The sequence below is a fragment of the Erpetoichthys calabaricus genome, chromosome 9 (assembly GCF_900747795.2).
Source record: "Erpetoichthys calabaricus chromosome 9, fErpCal1.3, whole genome shotgun sequence".
NCBI lineage: Eukaryota > Metazoa > Chordata > Cladistia > Polypteriformes > Polypteridae > Erpetoichthys > Erpetoichthys calabaricus.
Genome location: NC_041402.2, coordinates 100,029,382 through 100,049,617, shown reverse-complemented (window position 1 = coordinate 100,049,617; position 20,236 = coordinate 100,029,382). Strand labels below are relative to the sequence as shown.

Genomic DNA, 20,236 nt, shown 5'->3' with positions numbered 1-20,236 from the left:
AATATAATAAAAACATACATTTGATTTGAGTCTGTAACACCCGGTGTAAATTTTGGCTACTTGTAAAAGTTAGCGCTTGTTTTTTTATTATTTAGTTTTATTCTCTCAGTGAAGTTCACATGGTACAACAAACTTGCCTGTCCCTCTTTGAGTTGATGGCATTTATCTCCATTCTTTTCACAAGAGCAGCGCTGTGACTGATGCCTGCTCAGAACTGTTTGTTGTAGCGGCAATCAAAGATACGATGTCCCGTTACAGCTATCAGACTGGACAAAGGAAGGACCGTAGCAACAGACAGCTTCTTCTCAGCGCTATGGTCAGCTAATAGACTTCTGTAACGCAACACAACTGCTTGGCACCATAAGTAAAATGGGACTTACACCTGCAGCTAAAGTCACTTCAGTACGCGAGCAATTTGCCACGCTAGTTTTTAGATCTGACAGTGAATTTAAAACAACTAAAAAGTGGGACTGATTAATGAAATTTGCTTCAGAGAGTTTAGAAGCAAAATAGTTGACTTTGACCAATTTATCCTTTAGCCAGATCGTTTTCCAAAAGACATACATAGGTCTAGGATGAATGGGAGATATAACTCTGTGCATTTCTTTGAAAAATGATAATATCAGCATCAACGGCGTAGCAAGGTTCACAGGGGCCCGGGTGCAATCATCATTGAATGGGCCCCCAAACCTGCGCGCTTCGTGCACTCGCGCTCCGGAGGGGGGGGCTCTCGCTGCTGAAATGCTTGAAGACAAGATAGATTGAGAAGGAAACCATTAAAAACGATGTTCGGAGAAAAATATAGTTTTGTTTTATAAAGCGTAAAAACAGACGTGTGTTGGCGACTTGGCATTATTGCCTAATAGTGTATATACACTGTACTCGTCTGTACTCCTCCTCTTTCTTTTTCCTTCTTTTCACTGCACCACTCTCGTGTTTTGGCATTTTCCAAGGACCCAGAAAAATCTACGAAATGTAAGAATCCGTTAAGTAGGCTATTAACAGAATTGTACTTTCTGTGCAGAAAACCTGAATCTGACGCTACAAAATACGTTACGGTTACGCGTGCACTCAACCTGCGGAAGTGAAATCTAAGAAGAAACAATAGGCTAAGCCGCCAAGTGGCTAGGCCTAAGAGCCTAAGATTCACTAATTTGGCAGTTGGCACACGGCATACATGATTGCGCTGTTCGACATACGGCCATTTTGATGTTGATCGATTCACTTACCTAACAGAACTGACTGAGAAATAGACGGAAGCGGGAAGCCGTCCGTCGACGATCGTGGGAAGCTGCTTGCCTGCTTCATAACTAAGCTATAGCCTTTCGGAGAATGAAGCGAACTTGTCGCTTTGTTTTTAGCCGCCGCCGTCTGTACACAATGTGCCGCCCCGCCCGGCCGAGTCGGACGGCGCTAATGAAAATAATGTAATTGTGGGAAAATGTAAAAATGCTGACTGATGGTGGCTAAAATCGCTAAATACGGACATGTGAAAGTCCTTACTACAAAGTTACTTAAATTAATAAGCAATACGATCAGTCTAACTAATTTGACTGTGACTGATGGTCTGATGCCCTGATCACCTGATGAGAGCGCCGCAAAAAAAAAAAAAAAAAAAAAAAAAAAAGAGGCCTGATGGGCCCTCCCGAGGCCCGGGGCCCGGGTGCATTGCACCCCTTGCCCCATTGTAGCTACGCCACAAATCAGCATAAAGAAAGGATCTATTGAATGTGCTGTGTTATGATATTGCATTAATTGAGGAGTAGAAGCAGATGCCAGTGGTTCAAGTGTGAGATTCAAAAATAGTGAGGAGATACTGCATCCCTGTCTGCCACCTTTGGATATAGGAAATGGATAAAAGATTGCCCCTATTGTCATTATTAGTGTTGTTACCTGTCAGAATTTCAGTTGAGAATGTCCTTATTTCTTTAAATTTTAGATGTAAATAATGGTATTATTTTTGTTGTAATTTACAGACTCCAAACTCAACATGCTTTACCTAACAGAAACCTGTCAAAAAGCAAATGATTTTACATCTCTCATGGAGGAAACACCATTTACTTTGCAGAACCTCACAGCTCAAGACAAGAATAAGGAGTCTCAATAATTGTTAAAACTAAACTAAACATCAAAAGAATCTCAATTGACTACCCATTGTCTTTCAAGTGTCTGGCGCTCTTAAGCTGATAAAGAAATCAAGTCTTGTCTTACTCATTGTTCTCTATTGCCCCCCAAAATACAATGCATCTTCTTTATCTGATCTGGTTGAATTATTAACCCACTTAAGTTCCCTTTCACAGAGAGTCATTCTTCTTAGCAATTTCAACATCCATATTAACATTACTACATGCAAACTGAGAAATGAATTCCTGCCCTTACTGGACTGTTTTGACTTGGTGCAACATGTTGGTTTTCCTACTCACTCTGGTGGTCATATATTGGTCTTGATCTTCGCAACTGGCTTCTCTGTCTGTAACACTTATAGCTATGATTTTGGACTCTCTGATCATAAAACAGTGCTTTTCACTGTCTCATTACCTCTCCCTCCTCTTACCTGTAAACATCAAATTTCTTTCACAAATCTTTAAAATATCTGTCCTTCTATCAACTTGCTAATTCTATGTCGGATCTTTTCTGTCTTCACCTATTCCATCAACACTAGATAGCCTTGTTAATCACAATAACACAGCCCCTCTTTCAGCACTAGACAAAACAGCTTATTTAAAGCATAAGGAGGTTTTGTTTTAGCACTCAGCTCCATGGCACATTTCAGAGTTACGGTGTCTGAAAATAGCTGGCCGAAGCCTTGACAGAATGTCACTTAAGACTGGCCTCACCATGCACATCCAGGCTTTCTCTGACCATCAAAGGGCTTAAAGGCAGAATAATAGAACGTGCTCATGAAAACCCAAGGGTTTTTCTTCTCTGGAGTTAATAAACTATTTCAGTCTGCATCTGTCCGAATTATTTCCTCTATCGAAGTCTGTGAAAAATTCCTGCACTTTTTCTGCAACAAAATTAAAGATGTAAATAATTCAACTAACATAAATCCATCATCCATTTATATGTTTCCCTGTCTTCCCACTCCATCCAGCTCTTTTTCTAAAATTTCACCAATCACATCTTCATTTGTTAATGACCTGCTTTATAAGATGAGGCCCACTACCTTTGTACTGGACCCTATCCCCACTACACTTCTTAAATCATACCTTCATGCCATAATCCCAATGGTTACGGCAATAATAAATACATCCCTGGACACTGGCTTTGTTCCAGCCACTTTTAAATTTGCTTCTGTAACCTCAATGTTAAAAAAAAATCTGGTCTTGATGCTGACAATCTTAACAATTTTTGGCCAATTTCTCATGTGCCTTTTCTGCCGAACATTTTTGAGCGTGTTGTAGCCTCCCAACTCACCAATTACTTAACCTCTAATAAATTGATGGAACCAATTTCAGTCTGGTTTTGGGGCACAGCACAGCTGTGAAACTGCTCTGATTCGGGTAACTAATGATTTTCTTATGGCTGCGGACTCGAGACAAACCAGCAAATTAATTTTGTTAGATCTTACTGCTGCATTTGACATCGTTAGACATGACATTCTACTGTCCAGAATGGAGAACATGCTGGGTATCTCTGGCACTGCCCTCCAGCAGTTTAAGTCCTATCCGACTGACAGGCAAGAGTTTGTTAGTCTTGGCAACAGCATATCCACCTCAGCGCCGGTCACACAAGGAGTTCTTCAGGGCTTTGTCCTCGGCCCTGTGCTCTTCTGTATCTATATGCTTCCCTTTGCCCATATCATTCGTAGCAATGGACTGGGTTATCATTTTATGCAGTTGACACTCAACTCTATTTCAATCTTAAAAATGAAACTGTATCAGGGCTTTCTCAGCTCACAACTTGCCTCAATGAAATTAAAATCTGTTTGGAGCAGAACTCTTTAAAATGAAATTGCAACAAAACTGAATTCCTACAAATTGGCACTAAAGTGCAGCTTATGAAAATGAGCTCCTTCTCAGTCACTCTTGATGGAGATCTCATCAGAACTTCTTCTAATGCAAGGAACCTTAGTGTCATTTTTGATTCCTCTTTTTCTTATTCTGCCCTCACAAACCACATTAAGAAACCTTCCTACGTTCAGCTCTGTAACATATCCCATGTCTGCTCATTCCTCTCCTTTTCTAATGCTGAGAAACGTTTCCATGCTTTTATCACATCCCACAACTCTCTACTGGCAGGTGCTCCTTCTAATTTTATATCACAACTCCGGCTGATTCAAAACTCTGCTGCAAGAGTCTTAACATGAGCCAGCAACAACAAGCACATAACACCCATCTTGCTTCACTTCTACTGACTCCCTGTGTCTTACAGAATTTGAAAGTAAAACTCTATTATTAACTTACAATGGTTTAAATGGCCTTGCACCGCACTACATCAGTGATCTTCTCCATCACTATGCTCCTGTTCGCCCACTATTGACCTGTGATTCTGGCAATCTTATTGTGTGCAACACTAACATGCACTCTATGGGTGATAGGGCCTATAGCTATATAGCACCCTGATTTTGGACGCTCAGTACAATTTGAGTGTGTGTTATATGACAAATGATGTTATTTGTTAGGCTTTTGTTTAGTATTAAATGTATTATTTTACTCTAGTTTATTGTCTTTTATTCCATTTAAGGCCTTTGTATGTCCTGTATCTATCTGTTTCTAATGTTCTATTTAGGAAACAAAAGTTTGATATGTAACTATGTTACATATACCTTCTGTTTCTTTATGAGACTGTGTGAAGTGCCTTGAGCATGTGAAAGGCGCTATATAAATAAAATGTATTATTATTATTATTATTATTATTGTTATTATTGTGAACAGTATTATCATTTGTTTATCACATTTTCTTGGTTGCCGCTGTTTCACATGTTATTTTTTATAGGTGACTCAATGTTGTTAGTGGGTGCAATGCCTGTTGCTAGAGACGTGTGCCAGTGGCAATGTTGAGTGTGAGATCATTGTGCCATTGTTATGAAACACGGTGATACTCACTGATTGGTATCCACATTTCCCTTAAAATAAGGAAATTACCTTGCCATTGTTAAAGACAGTATCACTTGAAAAAATAAAAGAAAGATTTTTTTTTTTTGCTTTAGCTACCTAAAGAATTTAGTACTAGGGTGTTGTACCATGTTAGTCGTTATGAATGTAGTGAGAAGTCAAGTAAATGACACCTTTTATTGACTAACTAAAAAGATTACAATGTCCAAGCTTTCGAGGCAACTCAGACCCCTTCTTCATCTTGCCTGAAGGTCATTTGGTCATTTTGGTCATTTGACAAAACTCATGAATCTCTGATTTTCAGATCCCAGACCTGTTTGAGCACTTTGCCCAAGCCTAGTCACCTGACAACTGTGTCGTAGCCCAGATCATTGTGATCCGTTTTATGATCCTCCAACAGTATAACAAACTGTCTGTGATTTAATGCCCTAGCTCTAATGAAATTAGCTGCTTTTGCAGTTTAGCTAACAATTTCTCTGCAGTCCTCACCTTCTACTCTTCAGAAAAATTTATTTATTTTTCAGTGTGCTTGATTTTAAGTGATGGCTCAAATTGAAGTATTTAAATGCAGCAATGCGATCTTTACATGCTAAACAGATTGCTTCACCGCTAACGTTTGTGAAAAATACTTGGGAGTCCAGAATTTGTTGAATGATTTGTTTTCTGCATCAACTTTTTGTTTTTTTACCACTTTCTGTTTTGTCTTTGCACAAAATGCAGATGGGATGCAGATTAACACAGGTGCCATCTTCCTTTATTCAGTATAACATGAATAATCTCTGTATCACCTCTTTCTCTGATGGAATCTCCCACAGTTTTCCTCTTTTATATCCCATCCTTTCTGACACAATCTCCCACAATTTCCCATACATCTCAATTCTGATCTGCATCTGCACATCTAGCTGTGATAAAGACTGACACACCCAGACAAGTATTTCCATCTGAACCTTCAATGGGCCAAACAGAACCAGACCACGGGCTGCATTCAGCCCACGGTCCATGGAATGCCCAGGTCTGCTCTACACCTTACCTCTACTGGGAGAGGCTGGTTAGGCCAGGCACATTGTTCTGCCTCAGCTGCTATGTCTGCATACTTATACATAAGAATTTTGTATTCATATGCTTCATCAACTGCTGCCTCCCATGACACATTTAACCACAATAAACAAGAACTTTTGCAAGGTTGACCATAAGATCAGGTTCGGCCTAAGACTAGATGCAATAATTTCTGGTAGAAAAATGAGCTTCTGATTTAGATCAACTTGCATCTTCCAGTCCCAGGAAGTCCCCAGGAGGGTCAGTACCTTTCTTGTACGTGGTTTCACTGGAGGTTGTTCTGCATTTACGAAGGGTAATTGCCAGTTGTTGTAGAACTTGTTTGTGCCTCCAGGTATAGCGGCGTTGGGACAGACTGGTTTTGCAGCTGGTGAGGATGTGCTTTAACGATGCTGGGGTTTAGCATGATGGGTCTTCTTCAAACCATTAATGTAGGTTCATGGTTGTGGGAAGAACATTGTAGGTGGCTTTGCCAATGAAGCTGATGTGACTTCCATTTCCTACAGATCCCTCCAGGTGAGCTTCCAATGCTCCATATTTTCCCAGCTAGTCCACTGGACCTGTTTGCACTGTGAGGCTGCCCTTACATGTTTCTTTTCCTTTTCTTGCTGCCGGACTTCAGTAACCATCAGCTTTCTTCTCTGGATAGTTGTTGCCCTATGTCATGTGGGTTGACTTGTCCCTAACCCAAACCAACCTTTTCCTTGTTGCAGCTGTCCCACAATGTCTCTATGGCTAAGAACAGATATTGCTGACTGTACACCATCAGCTGGAGTCTATTTCCTCCCAGTTGCCTATCTAGGAGCAGCCACTAATATTGTAGCATCTTGAGACTCTGTAAATGTCATGTCCAGTCCAATCTGCAGTTTTCCTAAGCATTCTTTTAGGTTTGTCTGCAGGAGGTCGATGCCCTCTTTCTCCTCCAAAAAGGATTTCTACCATCATTTCCTCAATACCCTTCTCTCTTTGATGAGGCACTCAATTTCTTGTTGCCTTGTAGACTTAGGAGGGATTGCTTTTTTCTTTTCTGGTTCTTTTGTTCTGAATCTTTCTGCACCATAAGAATATGTCATATTGCCCATTTGGTCCAGTTTCTTCTCCACTGTTCCTCGGAGATCACTCAAGTTCTTGCATAGGTCTGTGTCTGATATCCATTCTTCTTTGCTGCTGGATTTTGGCTACTTCACTTGTGGTCTGTGGCCTTGGAAGTTCTTCTCCAAAGCAAACTGCTTCTGGCTGGGTTCCAAGTTCTCAGATGTTGTGCTTACATTACACTCCTTGGCCACGGGAATATTGATGCTCAGTGGACTATTGATTAAATCCTGTCACTGAGCTTGATTCAATTGACTAACCTTTCTCTTAAGAGATAATGGTCAAAGAGAGGTCCTGGTCTCAGGGACAGGGACAATGCCGTTTATCAAGCATATATTTATTGTGTGCTGTAAGGGCCAAACAAAACAAAGGAAGGCAGTTTTTCAACAGACTGCTTGTATTTGGATCTGCAAGGCAATTGTAGTTTAAAGTTTTCCTTTTAGAAACCAGCTATTAAATTTCCTGTTCTGTTGCTAATTTTAATTTATAAAACTGCAGTTTACAATAAGTAACATGTTGCATTACGATGTTTTAGACCTGAAGTTGACTACTTCATAATCAAGTTTACAAAAGAAAAAATAAATTAGTATTAAATTAAATTAGTATTAGCTAAAATTGTGTCAGACAGTTCATATTTGTAATTTGTCATCTCTATCTATATATAAAATCCAACGTCTGTCTGTATGTCTGTCCGCTTTTCATGAGAGAACTACTGATTTAGATTGGATTTTTTTCTATAACTTACTTGAACATTCCTGTTGATTTTGTAACCTCCCTCACTGTGCTACGTATCATAGTTAGCTTGCGGTACCAATTTATTTGCACGAATCCAAGAGAGAAGCAGCGGGCCGAGGGGAGGGGGAAGCGTGACATTAAGAGAGGGGAGTCGGTCGACCTCTGCATTTTGGAGTGTACCTTGCCTCCGCTTAGCTAGCAATACCTTTTTGTTTATTGATATTTAAAGTTTGTCCTGTTTCACTACTATGCAGGCGAAGCCGTGGGGGGCGGCTAGTTCTAAATAAAATTTTACTTTTCTGTATATGTTAATATGTTGCATGTTTTTTCCTTAAAGTTTAATATTTGTTAGTCTATGTCTGCTCTCTTGAGACTGTTCTCCAAGAATTCAGCTATTCAAAAAGTAAATCACTATGTAGTGGGTCAGCACCTATATACTGTATATGGAAACACTTGTGAGGTCCTAAGCTCATTGTCAACCACTCTGCTTTGTATCAAATCTTAGTCCAGACACTTTTAATGTGTAGTTCCTGGCTGGTGGAATGAGTTGTCCACCTCCGTTCGAAACTCTGACACCATCAGTGTATTCAAGAAGTGTTTGGAAACCCTTATTTGCTGAATTTCTGTCTAACTAAAAGCTATTAGATTTTGTAAATCTGGTAATTGTAACTAACTTATATTATGTTTTGAGATTTTCACTTGTAGAAATTTAGTGCTCTTGTCTTGTAACTCTTGTTCTCAATCAGTTCCCAGACTGATGTTACTTAATTAGGTTGACCTCTTTTGTAAGTTGCTTTGGATAAAAGTGTCTTCTAAGCCAATAAGTGTGAATGTATACACAGTGGTTACACATGCAAACAGTTCAAGCTGTGTCTTGATAATCTTCTGAAACCTGCCCATGTTGAGACATGGAGAGTAATAAGCAGATTCAGCTAAGCTGAGCAATATCTTCTTTTGGTGCAATGCATATAATAAATTAGAAGTTTCTAGCATTTAAATGCTTTTGTTATTTTGTAAGGTCAGTCTTTATAATTTATATTATCTATTAAATCCTTATTATAATTACAATCTATTATCATAGTATATTACACAAATACAATGAATTTCTTACGTGTGTCACTGTAGAACAATTCATAATAAATTATCAACAAATAGGCAAACACACACATAAACACAGACTCAAAACGAATAACTGAAATACAGTACATGGTAGTTGAAGTATACAAGTAAAGACACCTCAGCTTTGCTTCCTCCCACTGCCAGTGCTAGGTTATTTTATGCCCTATGCCAAGCCTATTAATGCACCAGCCTGAATGTTCAGTTGCTAACCCATGGGACTAGGTTCTCTCCCATTATGATATGAGCCCTAGGTGAATTCCTAAGTCAACATAATGATGGTGCCAGCCCTGCTTCCACCATTAGGTCATCATTCAGACCTTCAATTTTTTTTATTGTCCAATGTCTAGCTATCTGTCTCTAAATGTAATATCTTTTAAAATTCTTGAAAATATTAAAATATTCATAGTTCAGCATGAGATAATACATGACAATGATGTTTCAGTTGAAAATATGCAATAATTAAATTTTTTGTGAAGGAGGAATTACTGTGGGTGACACACACAGACAAATTAAAAGTGCATGTACTGTTGAGATCCCATTATGAAAATTAGCAGGGACATATGATTTATTAAAGTTCTTTAATGTTGGGAATGCAGTGGATCAGTCTCTAGTGAATGACAGCAACAAAGTAGAAAGCTGAATTCATCAGACAAAACTGATGTGTGATAATCTGAAATGACAGTAAGGACTGGTAATAGGCCACAATGTACAGTAGACTGTTTGCTTATGCATGGATAGAGTGAAGTTCTTCTAAAAGAGAGTCTAGAACAGTGACAAACAAGTCTCAATCCAAGTGAGTATTTTATTGAAAATTATATAGATTTGATTATCGTATGATTATAAGTTAAATGAGCATTAAAATACACATGCACACTAATTTTTATATAATCCACAATTAGTTTGCAGTCACCATAAGTATGTTTAAAAGTCACTGATCTTCGAGATGGCAGATATTCAAAATAATTCCATAGAGTATTTTATTTTGTGTGGTCTAACTATCAATTTGTGTAATAAACATTTTTTTCTTTATCCAAAGAGCCTCAGTAAAGCACAGTGAGTAGAAAGTATATCTCCAGTATAGAGAATTACCTATCCTTGTGATAGTGGCATGCCATAGATTTGTCAGATTCACAATATGAACATTCCAATACATTCATATGGTGTATGTCCTACTGTATATGATCCTAACATACAAAACATTAATGGGTCCGATCGTGACATGAGAAAATTGTTCAGCCATTATGTGTAGTTTTTCAATATTGTCCTTCTCCTTTCTTTTTTTTTACCAGAACACTATTTATGAGCATTTATGCTTTGAAAAAATACATCTACTTTAACTTTTTTCCAAATGAAAAGCAATAATTTGGTTTTGTCTCTACACATTATATTTTTTACATTGTTAAATTATCATGGCAATAAAGTATATAAAGACAACTGGACCACATTGCCTAACATAAAATTAGCCGTAATCATTTGGAAAATAGCATAACATTTTCCAAAGCCCTTAATCCAATTCAGGGTAGTGAAGTGCCAGACCCTACCCCAGCACTGCTGAACACTAGGTTGGAAACAGCCATGGACAGAACACTGCCCAGTACACACAGGTCAGGCTGAAATTGCCAATTCATGTCTTTAGGAATGTGAAATGAAAACCTTTGTAGACACAAGAAGAACATGCTAACTGCACACAGTTGTTTACCTGGCATGGGATTTGGGACCCTGGATCTGTGAGTTAACAACACTGCCCAATTGTGCCACCATATCAAATTTGGGAAAGCAATCATTGTACTTAAAAATATTCAGTATTGCAATGTAGCTTTGGCTCCTGTCAGGTCAGACTATACCAACATAAAAGAATAGTACAGATACCTCGCAGTGAAAGTTTTTTAGGGAAATTTACTGTGCATTGAGTCTTTTAGTGTTGTAATAATTGAGAGAGTTTATGAGCACAGAGTTGATTTAGGACTTGACAGCCCTAAGGAACTCCATTGTGAAGTTAGCATGCATTTCCTGCTAATTTCAGCCACCAATTGAATCTTGGTTGATTAAGAAAGTGAGTTGGAACAAACACTTACTGGCACAATGGCTCTGTAGCCAGGAATTTGGAGAGGAAACCAGTGAATGCTGGTAGCATGTTTTTGGTTAGAGAAGTAGGTGATTTATTGTACTGGTTAGATAGGGACACAGTTCTGTGTAGTTACGTCCAATAAGACATCAAACTTTTGTTATACTCTGATACTCTTACCTTACTCTCCCTGTATTCAGCTTTGTCTGTATGCTGTCTACTTTATTAAAAAAATAGAATAAATTGGAGCCTTATCTGATACCTAAATCCTAACTGGTGCTGGCCTGGGAGACACTGCATTTTATTATTTAATAACCTCAGCTACATTTTCAACTGTTGACATACAGTATATTGCTAACCATTTCTGTACTTTTGTATTTCCACTTTTGCCAAAAAGCAATTACGCATACCTGGAAAGAGGTGGAAAGTGGGGGAGAAAGATAAAAAATAATCTTTTACAGCACATTCAACTTGTTCAGTAGGCTAGCATCTTTTAAACTGTGTTTGTTTTTAAATAGTTCTTGAAACAGTGTATTTTTCAAAACCTGTGTCAATGTTAAGAGTTGGTACAATGATTTTATTGATTTTCAAACAAATGCACAACAGAACAGCTACAAACATACCTGCTATTGTAAGAACATACCTGAAGTAGCCAGTGGGTTATTATAGTGAATCTCCAAACGAAAGTACAGGGGGTCCTGACTTGTACCGACAGAAATTCCTACATTGGCAGGGAATTCGAAGGCCTGCAGAAAAAGTTGATAACATGTACAGAGTGTGTGAATTAAAATGTAGTAATTAAGAATGCAATCATTAAAATACATACCTTAAGTGTATCAATAAATATTAAAGTTACAACTGAACCAGACTTATATGAAGAAAGAAGTGCATTACAAATTACTAATTACTTCTCTCAGATTATAACATGTTAGTTTATTCATTTGGAAAAAATCACATTACTAATTAGTTACATAGTTTTATGTTACTCCCTAAACTTTTACAAATATGTACCCGGTTGAAACTACAAGTATGGACCCAAATATCCTTCAGTATTTTAATAAGGAGGAAATAACTAGTATCACAGAACTTGAATTCAGCAATTAAATAAGTAAACGTAATGATTCACATTAACACTGTGAAGTTTCAAACACATGGCCATACAAATAGAGGTCTTTGGCTCATAAAAATAATTCTTAATGATAAATAAATCATAATTAAAAATTAAACTGGCTTAACCACTGTTAACAACTGCAAAACTAGAGCCAATAAACAGTAAAATTATTGCTACTGTAGTAGCCAGCAAATGAGAGACTTGCAGATCTGGTGGGGCCATCTACCTGCAGTGTTAATAAACATATTAATTTCTGTGTGTCTCTCCTGTATTTCTGCTCTTTAAAAGTGGCAATAAAAAATAACGTGTTTAAACTTTTAATTAACTTATATTCAATAACAACTAAAGTAAAGATTCAGTTTAATTACTTGCAAACAGACTTCTCTGTTTTTGCCTTAACGTTAAAGACATCTAAATGTATGTTGGGTTTTGGTACCACGTGAAGCATATAGCATCTTCCTTTGATTGAATATTAAAGACTTTTTATCCTTTGTAAATCTAACTTCTAAAATCTAACAAAAATATTAATATAACTATTTCATGTTTAATTACAATAGTTCTTGGAATTAAAGTCTCCCTGTTAATCGTATTCTTTTAATCTGTTGCATAATTGAAAAACTGTTACTTTTCAATGTGAAATTCAAAATCTTTATTTGTTGATGAAGAAAAAGCCAACTTCAATACAATCCCAAAGTAAAAATAGCTATCATCCATCCATCCATCCAGTTTCCAACCCGCTGAATCCGAACACAGGGTCACGGGGGTCTGCTGGAGCCAATCCCAGCCAACACAGGGCACAAGGCAGGAATCAATCCCGGGCAGGGTGCCAACCCACCGCAGATAGCTATCATGTAATGTAATAAAATAGCACACATATTCAGTATAGCTCTGACAACATTAACATTATAAAATTCTATATACTCTATGTGTAAAAATGCTGTGTATATACCGTACTGTGTATATACAGTGCACATCAAACAGGATATATATATATATATATATATATATATATAGTACTAGGGTGTTGTACCATGTTAACCATTATGAATGTAGAGAAAAGCCAACCAAAATGACACCTTTTATTGGCTAACTAAAACGATTACAATATGCAAGCTTTCGAGGCAACTCAGGCCCCTTCTTCAGGCAAGATGTAGAAAGCTTGCATATTGTAATCATTTTAGTTAGCCAATAAAAGGTGTCATTTTGCTTGGCTTTTCTCTCTCTCTCCCTCTCTCTCTCTATATATATATATATATACTAGCCATGTGCGCCCAACTACGTTGCGCGTGTTAAAGTTGTCTGTGAAGGGCTCCCTGTTTAAATGCGGCTGCCACTCGTGAACTGGGCCCTTCATCGCACAGCATTATGATTTTTTATAAGGGAAACAAAATTACAAAAGAATCACTGTCCGAGTAGTAATTATGTGGTGGTGTAGGAGCATTTCTGCTTCTCTCCATTCACAGTTCGTCTCGTTTTCACGACGCTGTCGTTTCCTCTGACGATCTCTTCTCAACCTTTCTCCAATCTCGCAGGTTGCTTTGTGGCACTCCAAAGAGTAAGGCAATATACACGGAGCAATGGTTATAAAAGGGGGACACATAGGTATCCAGGCTCTTTAAAGCATAAATAGGGATCACTTCACTGACATGTGAGCAAGCCACGGTACAACTGTGAGACGCGCAGCACTCGCCGGCTACAACGTAACAATAATAATTTCCGGAACGTGCTGTTACGTTGTCATTCATTTTACCCACAGTCTTTCTTTCATTCATATGTTACGTAGGATCGTACCTTTTATCTTCGGCAATCTCATTCTCTAACCAGGCCTTAGGAGCTAACCAGCGTAACACTGTCCACCACCACTTTCTTTATTCCGGCACATTGTTGACATCCGTGAGTAACAACAATGTACTAAACTGGAAGGTGGTCTACACATGCATGGAATTCGCGGACAAACAAAGATCAAGATCCAAATGAAGATTATATATAAAGATTAGTTAAAGCGCAACAATTTGTTTAGTTTGAATGTCTGTGTTTTGAGGTGTGACTGGAGTACTACAGTCTTCAGTAGTATAAGCCTGGAGGAGATTCTTAATGCAATGCCTATGTTTTAGCTGTCTCTCTACTGCCATCTAGTTCTTCTTCTTCTATTTCATTCGCGGACAAACAAAGATTAAGATCCAAATGAAGATTATATATAGATATATATATATATATATATAGTAATATAAGATGCTATATTGCACTCGACCAGGCACAAACTTGACACTGGAGGCACGTATAAAATACAAAGACTTTTATTTTTCTTCAGCTGGAGGGCACGTCTTCCCCGTAATCCCTCCAGTCCACAACACAGTCCCAAGCAACGATAAGTCACAACACCACTATCCTCTCTCTCCGACCACCACTCCCGTACAAGCTTAGTCCTCCTCCTCCCGACTCTGGCCGCCGAGTGGTGGTTGCTGGCTCCCTTTTATCAAGCACCCGGAAGTGCTCCAGGTGGTTGATTAGCGACATCCGACTGCACTTCCGAATAAGGTGAAACCAGTGCCCAAAAGTGGCCAGCCGCTCCTGTTGCAGCACCATCCTAGCGGCGCATGCAGAACTCCACAGAGCTGCACAGAACTCCAACCCCCTTGAAGCCATGGGGGTGTCTGAGGCACCACTGCAACCCAGGGATGCTGCCCTCTAGCGTCCAGGGGGAGATACTAGGCTTCCCACCCTTGTCCCCCTGGCAGATGTGGTGAAGGGGCGTCCCGGCCAGTAATGGGCCCCGGACATATGTCACAGTATATATATATATATATATATATATATATATATATATATATATATATATATATTGTCACACACGTGCGCATGGGAGGCAGCTAAAGGGCTTGAGTAAGGGCCATTCCAAGACATACCGGGATGTGGCAGAGTGCACTGACTCTTTTTCTCCCTTGCCTGCAGACCATTCACGGGAGATCCCACCTGGTCCTCTTGACGTCACTTCCGGGACCGAACCAATGGAAGGAGACCTTGCCGGCTCCGGCCCCTGTGATGTCACGTCCGGGCTCGCACCAATGACAGAAGACCTTCATGAGCCCGACCCCTTTGACTTCACTTTCTGTCTTCCCCTTTAAAAGTCTCCACCTTTTCCCTGTTCCTTCAGTTCTGTTTTGGACTCGGTTTTGTGCACATCAGTGCTATATCTATTGAAAGCAACTTTGCAGCCAGGAAACCAAATTATACGGGTGGCTGCCCCAAACCTTTCCATGACTCTTATGTGTGGTTTTTGTGACAATATATATATATTGTCACGCACGCGCGATTAGGGAGCAGCAGAACGACCCAAAATGTGACGTGAAACCGTATGTCAGAAGGGAATGGCGGGGTACTAACCTCTCTCTCTTTATCTCTGCAGAAAGAAGGACACACCGCCGCCATGAATCTGCCCTGAATACGTGAATCCATAACAACACTTCCGCCTTCCCTCTGTCGCACCCCGAAGAAGTCAACAATCCCAGCATCCATCATGGTTCCTTCCCAGCAGTCCATTCTCCTATTTCTGTTCCCTCACGATAAATGTTCCCCTCTCCGCCATCACGGCGGCTGTGTTTAAATGCCGATTCAGAAACTTTTGTTTGTAAAAATCTTTGTAACAGTATACGGGGCCGGAAACCCCAAACCTTTATGCGCTTTGAGTCATTCTTTTACAGTGGCGTAGTCGGCAGGATACAAAAGAGTCCAAAAAATGTCAGAAGGGCAGGACCTGAATGACGTTTTGACAGGGATGGCATCCCAGATTCAAAACTTGCAACATTCACACGCCGCGACGCAACAAGAGTTGGAGGAAACCAAGGCCATACTAACCGCAGTGGAATCGGTAAGACCAGAGCCTGCTCGACCTCCGCCTCCTCCAATTGTCCCGCTGTTGGACGCAGATGACATTGAGTCATACTTGGGCATTTTTGAGAGGACAGGATCTCGGAATCAGTGGCCGGGGTTGTGGGCCCGAGTCGAAGAACCAATAGCGGCCCCGAACACACTGACCCCTTGGACACTATGAATCACCAGTTCATATCTACACCCGCATCATTTAAAAGAGAACAGTGGAATGATGATTCCCTGAAATTTGCCAGGAATGCAATTGTTTCCATTGATGGTCAGTTGGCAGACAGTTCCTTGCCACCGGAGCCCTACTTTGTGTTAGAAAATGATCTGTTATATCGGGTCGCGAGTCACGAAGGCGGAGTGCGGAAGTTGTTGTTAGTACCGCGAACTTTCCAGCGGGAGGTTTGCGAACTAGCACACGCCCACCTCCTGGGTGCCCATCTGGGGACCGAAAAAACGCTACAGCGGATTAAACTGCGTTTCTATTGGCCGGGAATAAATGAGGAGGTCCGACGTTTCTGTCAGTCCTGCCCGGAGTGCCAGACCCGTCAGATTCCTAGGAGGGACCGTGCTCCTCTGGTTCCTATTCCCCTCGTTGACATTCCCTTTGAAAGGATCGATATAGCTCTTGTTGGACCCCTGGAGCCTTCAAACCGTGGCCAGAAATATATATTAGTCATGGTTGATTATGCGACTCGGTATCCAGAGGCGGTGCCGTTGCGCTCCGCCAATTCAAAAAATATTGCACGGGAATTGGTCAAACTTTTTTCTAGAGTGGGAATACCTAAAGAAGTCCTCACGGACCAAGGTACTCCCCTTGCTTCAGATACGTTCATGGACGTAGCCAAGTTGCTCCGTATTAAACATCTTAAAACGTCTGTCTACCACCCGCAAACCGATGGATTGGTAGAGCGCTTTAATCAGACGCTAAAGCAGATGTTACGTAAGGTAGTCAGCGCGGACAGTAGAAACTGGGACGAGCTTTTACCTCTCATGCTTTTTGCTTATCGGGAGGTGCCGCAAGCCTGCACGGGTTTCTCCCCTTTTGAGCTTCTATATGGGCGCCAACCCCGGGGACTTTTGGATATTTTAAAGGAAGGCTGGGAAGCGGAGGTTCTTCCCACCACTAATGTGTTGGAATACATCGTGCTACTGCGTGATAGGATGAATAAGATTCGGCCTATTCTAAAAGAACATATGTTTCGTGCTCAAACAGCGCAAGCCCGGTGTTATAGTCGGAATGCCGTCCTCAGGGAATTCCACCCCGGGGACTGCGTGATGGTGCTCGTACCCTCCTCCCATTCCAAATTGCTGGCCCATTGGCAGGGCCCGTATGAGGTAAAGGAGCGAAAGGGGCTGGTCGACTATTTGGTGAAACAACCGGATTGTCAGCCGACCGAGAGGGTGTACCACGTGAATTTACTGAAGCCGTGGAGAGATCGGGAGGACACTCCACCCTCCGGTAAAGCCCTCTCCCTTTTCACAGAAAAATCAGCCCTTAACCTCGGTCCAGACATAACACCGTCCCAACGGCAGAAGCTGGAACAAGCGATCCGGGCCGTCCCCGAAGTGCTTAGCGAGTCACCGTACTTCACTGATTGAGCATGACATCATTACCGAGCCTGGGGTGGTAGTCAGGGAGAGACCCTATCGCCTCCCCGAGGCAAAACGTATGGAGGTGGAGCTCAAAATCCAGCGGATGTTGGACATGGATATCATTGAGGAGAGTTATAGTCCCTGGTCCAGTCCTATCGTCCTCGTTTCCAAACCAGATGGTTCCTGGAGATTCTGCAACAACTTTAGACGTCTGAACCAGGTCTCCAAATTCGATGCCTATCCCATGCCTAGGGTGGATGACCTACTTGAACGCTTGGGTAAGGCTCAATATCTGACTACACTTGACATGACCGAAGGGTACTGGCAAATTCCCTTAACGGCTTCCACAAAAGAGAAAACAGCATTTAGTACCCCTAGTGGACATTGGCAGTATAATGTCCTCCCATTTGGACTGCACGGGGCTCCCGCGACCTTCCAACGTCTGGTAGACAGAGTGCTCCGGCCCCACTAGCCCTACTGTGCCGCCTACCTGGATGACATAGTCATTTATTCCAGGACCTGGGAGGAACATATACTGCAGGTGTACGCCGTCCTCGCAACGCTAGCGAAGGCCGGTCTCCGCATCAATACCCGCAAGTGTTTCTTTGGCTTGAGGGAGGCCAAATATTTAGGCTACCTAGTGGGATGGGGACAGGTGAAGCCACAAAGTTCCAAAATAAAAGACATCCTTGAATGGCTCCGTCCGAATACCAAGAAACAGGTGCAAGCCTTCTTGGGGTATTACCGGCAGTTTGTTCCCCGTTTCTTTGAGAAGGCAGCACCCTTGACAAATTTCACAAAGAAGGGAGCCCCTGGGTATGTGGTATGGAACGATAAAGCAGAACAAGCATTCAGTGACCTAAAGAAGGCCCTGACATCGGCACCTGTATTACACACTCCAGATTTCTCTCTGCCCTTTGTTCTCCAGACTGACGCTTCGGACACAGGCCTGGGTGCCGTGCTGAGCCAAAGCGTTGATGGTGCTGAACACCCTGTAATATACCTAAGCCGGAAACTGTTGGACCGGGAAACTGGGTATGTGGCAGTGGAGAGGGAAGCCTTGGCCATTAAGTGGGCGGTGACTAATCTGCGGTACTATCTGCTGGGTCGCGAGTTCACCCTAGTGACAGACCATGCTGCTCTCCAGTGGATGACCCTGCACAAGGAGTCGAACCCCCGAGTCACCAGGTGGTTTTTGGACCTGCAGCCCTATAAGTTTACCGTCACTTATCGCCGGGGTCACCTTCAAGCCAATGCTGATGCCCTCTCCCGGGTTCACGACCTCTCGGTTCGGTCTGCCCGACCCGATGGGTCTGGGCTGAGGTGGGGGTCATGTCACGCATGCGCGATTAGGAAGCCACGGAACGACCCGAAATGTGACGTGAAACCGTATGTCAGAAGGGAATGGCGGGGTACTAACCTCTCTCTCTTTATCTCTGCAGAAAGAAGGACACACCACCACCATGAATCTGCCCTGAATACGTGACTCCATAACAACACTTCCGCCTTCCCTCTGTCGCACCCCGATGACGTCAACAATCCCAGCATCCATCATGGTTCCTTCCCAGCAGTCCATTCTCCTATTTCCGGTCCCTCACAATAAATGTTCCCCTCTCTGCCATCATGGCGGCTGTGTTATGAATGCCAATTCAGAAACTTTTGTTTGTAAAAATTAATCTTTGTAACAGTATACGGGGCCGGAAACCCCAAACCTTTCTGCGCTTTGAGTCATTCTTTTACAATATATATATATATATATGGAAGAGAACATCTGTGATACGGTTTGCATATTTGCAGCTGGAGATCCACAAAGGGAGAAAAAAATGAATCACGTATCATAAAGTAGTTTTTATTCCTGAGCTTTCAACCCCTGCCAGGGGTCTTCATCAGAGGATAATGCTTAGACTTACAAGAATCAAAGGCAATATATAGCAAAACATTACGTGGAGGGGGTGGGGGGGTGGCTAAGTCAGTGTGATGGGGGGGAGTGGGTGTTGGGTGTACAGTTTATTTATTATGAACATGTTCTTCTTAAGTTTGCATATGCTGGATTTATGGCCAAGTGTCTGTTGATGGCGTTCTCATTTGATAGCCAAGATTTGGCCAGCTCTCTGGCACTTTTAGTACTGGCCTTAAATTTTACTTCTACATTGTCCCAGTTAAATATATGTCCTGTTGATTTAGTATGCGTGTAGATCAATGAAAGTGAGTCCTTTCTTCTGACGGCGTTGCGATGTTCCTGTATACGTGTTGCGATTCTTTTTGAAGTTTGTCCTATGTATACCACTGAGCAAGAACTGCATAGAATGCTATAAACTGCGTTTCGTGTTTCTGCTATCAATTTCTTGTTTTTAGCATTAAACAGGACCGTGTGCAAATTGTTCGTGGGTTTGTATGCTATTCTGACTTCACCAGCAACCACCCGGTATCTCATAAACGGAGCTGTAATAAAACTCTATTCAGAAGAGTCCACACCCATTGTAATACGAAGGAAACAAAAATGAATGAGAGACGCTATCTCTTCCACCT

At 41.3% G+C, this 20,236-nt stretch overlaps 1 protein-coding gene across 1 annotated transcript in view; it reads right to left on the bottom strand.

The window, feature by feature from the left end:
* LOC114657590 (DBH-like monooxygenase protein 2 homolog) overlaps positions 1-20,236 on the bottom strand; it is a 73,752-nt gene that overhangs the window by 25,547 nt on the left and 27,969 nt on the right. Inside the window, exon 7 of the mRNA XM_051931752.1 lies at positions 11,768-11,870. Coding sequence (XP_051787712.1) covers positions 11,768-11,870 — 103 coding nt within the window. The remainder of the gene's footprint in view (positions 1-11,767; positions 11,871-20,236) is intronic.